A 6,187-nucleotide genomic window follows, 5' to 3' on the forward strand; every position below is an offset into this window, starting at 1 on the left:
GGACAAATGGGGACCCAAACTCAGTTCCCATTTGAGTTTCTTATTTTCAGGAAGTGCCTATCATCTCTTTGAAAAGTATGGCCAACCTAAAGTACACCAAATTAAGTATGAAAAGAATGAACTATGTTTTGAATATGCAGGCCCCGTTATCAGAAAATCCCCCCAAGAGGCTGAAAAGCATGCTTTCCAGGCACCATGCTACCAGAAGGTGAAATATGCCTAAGTAATATAAGAAAGTTTCAGAGTAACACAATACTTTCCAGCCTTGATTTTAGTTCAGACTCTGCTTGGATTTTATTAAGTTCCTTGAAACAGGGAGAGGCACTTTCCAGGAAACGGAACTAGCAGGTTTAGCACCGGGTTTCACATCTCTCCGAGTTGATACTCATTTGCAGTGTTCTTCCCTGCTTCTTCATATATTGGGAAAGTGATGGCAATGAGTTCTTTCTCCAGCATTTCCATTTGAGTCGTAATGTCTGACACAGTGTTTTTCACATTATTCAGCTGCAGCTTCAATTTCTTGTACTCTTCTTGGAAGAATTTCCCCTCATCCTGGAGAGTGTGAAGGCTCTCTCTGTCATCAGGAAGACATTTCTCCTTCAGAAAGACCTGCAGAATCTGGTATAAATCCTTGAGAGCCTGAAGGATTTCATTATCATCCTCTGTGCTTGGGGCAGTCTTGGTGTCATTCTGGGTTGGCGTGGTGCTCTCCTCTTTGGCATCATGCTCCTCCTGGGAGGTTTGGCCAAGGCTACCTTCTCCCACAGCGGTGGTACATTCAGTGGCCTTCTGAACTGTGCTGTCACCTTTGTTCTCTTCATGGACTGTGATGGCCTGTTGATCTTTCCAAATTCTGGGAACTGTTCTATTCTGCTTATGGAAAAACTCTAAGACACTGTTCCTTTCCCTGACCAGCTGGAGACCCTTCTTGACTGGACTGACCTGAAAACCTAAATGCCTGTCTGGGAAGAAGGGGGACAGCTTATGATCCTTCTGGAGGCTTTGCTGGATGGTGTCACTGTAAACAAGCTGGACACCTTTGTTCTGTGACTGCAGATATTGCAAAGCCTTGTTTTCTTCCCAGAGCATCCTGTTTTCAATCCGGAGGACTTGGTTTTCCTCCCAGAGGGCTCTGTTCTCCTCCCAGATGCTCCATTCGTTCTCTGACTTCCTGCTAAGGAGTCTCCTCTGGGGTGCAAATGTTGGCTGGCAGTGCACCTCATTCACCCATTTACCATCAATGAATGTGAATGTCTCATCCCTCAGTTTCATCCGTGGGAAGACACAGTCCATCTCGGGCTTTGCACACTGTGTGCTCTGGTTTGTCAGATCAAAAGTAGACATGGTTATCTGCTAGCAAACTGAGGAAGACTGTGAAAGGACTTCTGCAGGAGGCCACTGCCCTCAGGCAAGGACTAGATGACACAGAAGCTGGAGATGAAGCTTGATTAGTACTGAAAGAACGGGAACACAAATGCACTGAATTACTATCAACATTTGAGGTCAGATTTAAACTCCATTACATGACAGGATCAAATAACTCAGTTCCCACAATTGATCACATTGCCCTTTGACACTGGAAGAAACACAGTTTATAAGAATAGAAAAAACTGGCACTAGTGGAGAAAGCAACACTCTGGTGGCACCAGAAAGTTTGATACAAAAACCTGGACTCTCTTTTCATGCCTTTGCCTCATTTTTACAGTCATGGAAGATGTTAAGATGCAGAAAGTGATATGAAATGAAGCTGAACTTTTTAAAACCAAATTATTTCTATTTACCAGAGCCTGTGCAGTGTTTCAAACAGCATATAAGTGTTGCTTTTTTTTTCTGATTAAAAAAAAAAGTAGGCTGACTGCCAGTTTTTATCCCTCTTCCCCCAAAACCTCCCATCACCCTCCTGTCCCATGTAACATCCATATGGCTGGTGAGGAGTCAGGCAGTCAGGAATTTTGCTTCTGTATCTGTCCCAAGCACTTGGCAGGGGGCAAAAGCCACAGCCAAGGTCCTTGTGCCCCTCAGCTCTGCCAGGACACTGAACCCTTTGTCCTGCTTTGCCCCACAACCTCTGCCAGCTGCTGCCTCCCTGGGCTCTTCTAAGTTATTTCTGAGATCCACCACCCACAGCTGCCTCCCTCTCCCTCTTCCCAAGCTTGTCTGAAAGCTCAAAGACATATCAGTACTGTTTAAAGCCCAAAATCCCTACTTGAAGGAGTAATTGCAATGTGGGTCTGTTTGCCGTAACACTTGATTTTATTGATATAAGGTCTCTGCTTAACTTTCAGAACTGCCTTCCGCATCACCATCTGGTTTATCTCACATCAGACTTGTGTTTGCATAATGTCATTCCTCTGCTAAAAGGGATTTCCCACTGTTTGCAACTGCTTGCCAATTTCTAAGTTTATTTTTCTCCCTTACGTTGTGTTCAGAGCACAGTGAGCAATTTCTTGCTCCCTGCCTCACACAGACCTGTCCTGTTCCCTTGGAGGATGTTCATGTCCCCACCATTATCCCCAGGATGGGAAGATGAATCACAGGGGGAACTGATCCCTAAACGTCCTGAACAACCAGCGTCATAAGCCAAGATCCACCCTTCACTGAGTTTCATGGGCAGGCAGCTAAAGCCATTTATATTTAAAGTGTTTATATGGCAAGTTTTGAGGATAAACAGCAGTATATAATTTATACAGCATTGAAGGATGTTGTCCTGGGAACAATTAAACTTGACAGCATCTCTATCAGCTCTTGTGCACTGCAGTGGAGAGGTCAACCCAGGCTTCAGAGAAGTTTTCCACCTCCCTTAATCATATTCCCAAACTGAAAAATCTTTCCACAGGATGGAGAGATGGGGTGGACAAGCAGGGCGGTGAGAGACCACATGAAATCAAGCAGATCTAGGTGTTTTGGCAGCATCAAATTACATACCAGCACGTACTCACCTGCTTGTTGGAGATGATGCTCTTCCCTCTCCACTGCCCTGCACAGCTGCCAGGTCCTCACTTGGTTTTTTAGCCTGAGGTTCTGCTCTCAGTTCTGTACAGGGGGGGCACGGGAGGACAGAGGAACCCACTGTGATGCGAGCACCACGCCCAGAGCCAGCCCCCACTCCACATGGCCAGGAGCTCCCCTCCCCCCCTCCTGCTTCCTCACAGCCTGTTTTGTTTGATTTTTCCCAGCATTGCACATTTGGGTCATTTCTCATGGAAACGACCTTTCTGATATCTTAGCTCTCACGTCCCTTCTTGAACCCAGGCTTCCCTCTTTGATGCACACAACTGAGAGCAGTTTAGATGGATTCTTTCTCCATCACACTCTCCTAAAAGAAATTTTGTTTTTTGCTCTGAATCTTCAAATTAAGTCTCTTGCTGACCCATTGCTGATATGTTCAAAAACCACTTCCTTCTATACATGCACAATGACAGCTGAAGTGTAATGGACAGCATGGATATGAGTTTTTCTGTAAATATAAGTGAAAGAGTGGATCTCTCCATCGCCCATCCCTATTAAGAAGAAAATAGAACTTGCAGGGCATCCATGCATTACAAGTTTAGATATTATTTATAGCAGCTATTCCTGCTTCCATGTCTTTATGCTTCTAATAATCTCATTCTCTTTCTTATTTGCTTCATCTTTTAGATGTGGATTATTTCTTTTTTTTCCTGTCATCAGAGTTTTTGAATAATAAATACAGTAATTAATGTCTATTCCAGTGAAAATGACCAACTTGACATCAACCCCAAAGTGACTGTTATTGCTTTAGGAAGTTAAAGGCATAGTTCAGTGCTCTGCAAAGATAATAAACTTAGCTATACAATTCTCTTCTGTAATTTTTTCCTTCTTTCTATTTCATCTCTGGCAACATAAAATGAGTAAATAAATAAGTAAATCAGAGGTTCCTATGACAACTTCCCAGGGTTCATTCTCCTCTGTTCAAGTACCAGGGTCCTGCATAGAGGAGTTGGAAAATATCCACAAAAAAAGAAGTTGGCCTTCTATCTGATGGCAATGCAGAGCTAGTGCTGTGAAGAACCTGTGGGAAGGACCCTGAAGATCCCATCCCATCCTCCTTTCTATTAGGAATGATGACACGTACCTACAGCAAAGCTCAGCCCTTCCCTTTTTTTTTGTTTTTGGGCAAGCGCCTGGAATCAAAAGAATCCGCTTTTAGTAAATGCATAATGTTATTCTCTCTTCTCTTTTAAAATGTCTTAAAAACCTAAAACTTTCCTTGATGAATCCAAAGGGATCCACTGGCACTTTCTTTACCCCAAACACATTTGTGCTTCTGAAAACTGCTTTTGCCTCTGTCAGTGTCAGCACAGGCAGCTGACCCCACACTGACCTCCTGTTCTCCAGGGCACTGTGCCTTCATGCAAATCCCACTGAGTCAGAAAAAGTTTCTTGCATATGTGAGTGATCTTGAATCATCTCTTGACCTGAATAACTGGGCAGGGAGTAAAAATAGTGTTTTGTCAGGTCGCGCGGCAGTGATGTGGTTGGAGTGATTTGTCAGTGTTCTGCCCAGCAGGAGCTAAGCACACTTGGTCAGCAGTGCAAGAGCAGGAAGAGAAGCCTCCAGAGCAGGTTTTCTCAGTCTGATAAGGGTCTCAAGGACACCCTTCTGTCACCATCTGTTCGGATTAACTGCCCTTCCAGGGACCACATCACAGCACTGCTACCAGTGTGCCCCAGTAGCCTTCAAACCTGCAACATTCTGCAGTCTCTGCATGCCTGTGCCAACACTAGCCAGGATGGTAGGTCATCTGAAAGCTGGAGTAAGAGTGAAAATACCTGCTTTTGTTATTCTATTCTGCTGCCAATTCCTTCTGGGACCTTGAGTAAGGCGTCTGTTTCCTTACCCCCACTTCCTGAAGCATACAGTGAGTTTGGGATAGTGGCTTTTTGTTGCAAGCTGTCAAGAGAAGATAATTCTTGCTTGTGCAGTGCTTTGAGCGTGAAGAGCACTTTGGTAAAGAAGCCCTATGCATCAACCTTGTTTATCTCCGTTACAGAAGTACACACAATCTTTCCTGTTGAAACAGAGCATTTGATGTTTGTTAGTAAATGATACCTTACAGAGACGTGTACAGTTTTGTGTTGTTCCATCTGAGATCTCAATCCCACCTTGCCTTCTGTCTACTTCTTTCAAAAAAACATCAAAATCATGTGCAGACTACTGGCCTGCTCTAAGCCATTGCCCGTCAATGCAATTCCTTTGTGTTCTTCTCTGTGATACAGTGATAAATCACTCATGATCCTCACCAAAAAAATACAGCGCGATTACTTTATCACTCTCCTATTTCTGTCTGATCAAACTATACAGAACATTCCAAGTTGCTGAAGAAGCCCATTAGTTGTGTTTTTGTGTTGTTTTTTTTTTTGATGTTGTTGTTAAATAAAACATTAAAAATTAAAAGAGATCTTAAATAGACATTAGGAGGAAATTCTTTATTCTAGAGGATGATGAGGTGCTGGCACATCTATCCAGAGAAGCTGTGGGTGTCCCATCCCAGGAGGTGCTCAAAGACAGGTTGGATGGGGCCCTGGGCAGGCTGAGTTACTGAGTGGCAGCCCTGCTCACAGCAAGAGATTGGAACTGAATGGTCTTTAAAGTCCCTTTCAACCCAAGCCCAAGGCCAGGTTGGATGGGGCCCTTGGCAGCCTGGGCTGGTATTAAATGGTTGGTGGCCCTGCATGTGGCAGGGGAGATTCATGATCCTTGAGGTTCCTTCCAACCCTGGCCATTCTGCTATTCTGTGATTCTATGGTTCTATGATTCAGTGTGAAAAGGCAGGAGCAGACAGTGGGCAGAAAGTTCAGGCACGCTGTCCTGCAAATGGGTGCAAGGTTTGGGACTGAGGGCATTTTCCCTAATGTTAAAGGCAGTGTTTCCTCCAGCATGATGAACAGCATTGATGGACAGGTCTCGCTGGGCCACAGGAGAAGCCAGCAGCTCCATTTTGATTGACAGGGAAAAAATTGAGGATTCAGGCTTATTAAGAAATCTTTAATAGTGATTTATGGGGTCCTGTATATTTTAATCTAGAAAAAAAAAAAAAAAAAGTAAAATCATCTAATTAGCTAAGTGTGTAATCCTGTATATTAATTGCCCATTAGCCACTTCTTAATTATAATGGAATGCTTATCAAATAACATGTGATGGCCACGTTGTACCAATTTAAGTCAT

The 6,187-nt window shown here is 43.8% G+C and overlaps 1 protein-coding gene across 1 annotated transcript; it reads right to left on the bottom strand.

Moving 5' to 3' along the window:
* Window positions 1–287: 287 nt before the first annotated feature.
* CBY2 (chibby family member 2) lies at window positions 288–3,024 on the bottom strand. Its single transcript, XM_042867994.1, has 2 exons — window positions 2,940–3,024; window positions 288–1,454 (listed from the first exon to the last, which is right to left on the bottom strand). The coding sequence occupies exon 2, from the start codon at window positions 1,342–1,344 to the stop codon at window positions 364–366; it is 981 nt and encodes a 326-aa protein (XP_042723928.1). The 5' UTR covers window positions 1,345–1,454; window positions 2,940–3,024; the 3' UTR covers window positions 288–363.
* Between the last annotated feature and the right edge of the window lie 3,163 nt (window positions 3,025–6,187).

Source organism: Lagopus leucura, unplaced genomic scaffold, assembly GCF_019238085.1.
Source record: "Lagopus leucura isolate 7727_CA_CO unplaced genomic scaffold, USGS_WTPT01 Super-Scaffold_100001, whole genome shotgun sequence".
Classification (NCBI taxonomy): domain Eukaryota; kingdom Metazoa; phylum Chordata; class Aves; order Galliformes; family Phasianidae; genus Lagopus; species Lagopus leucura.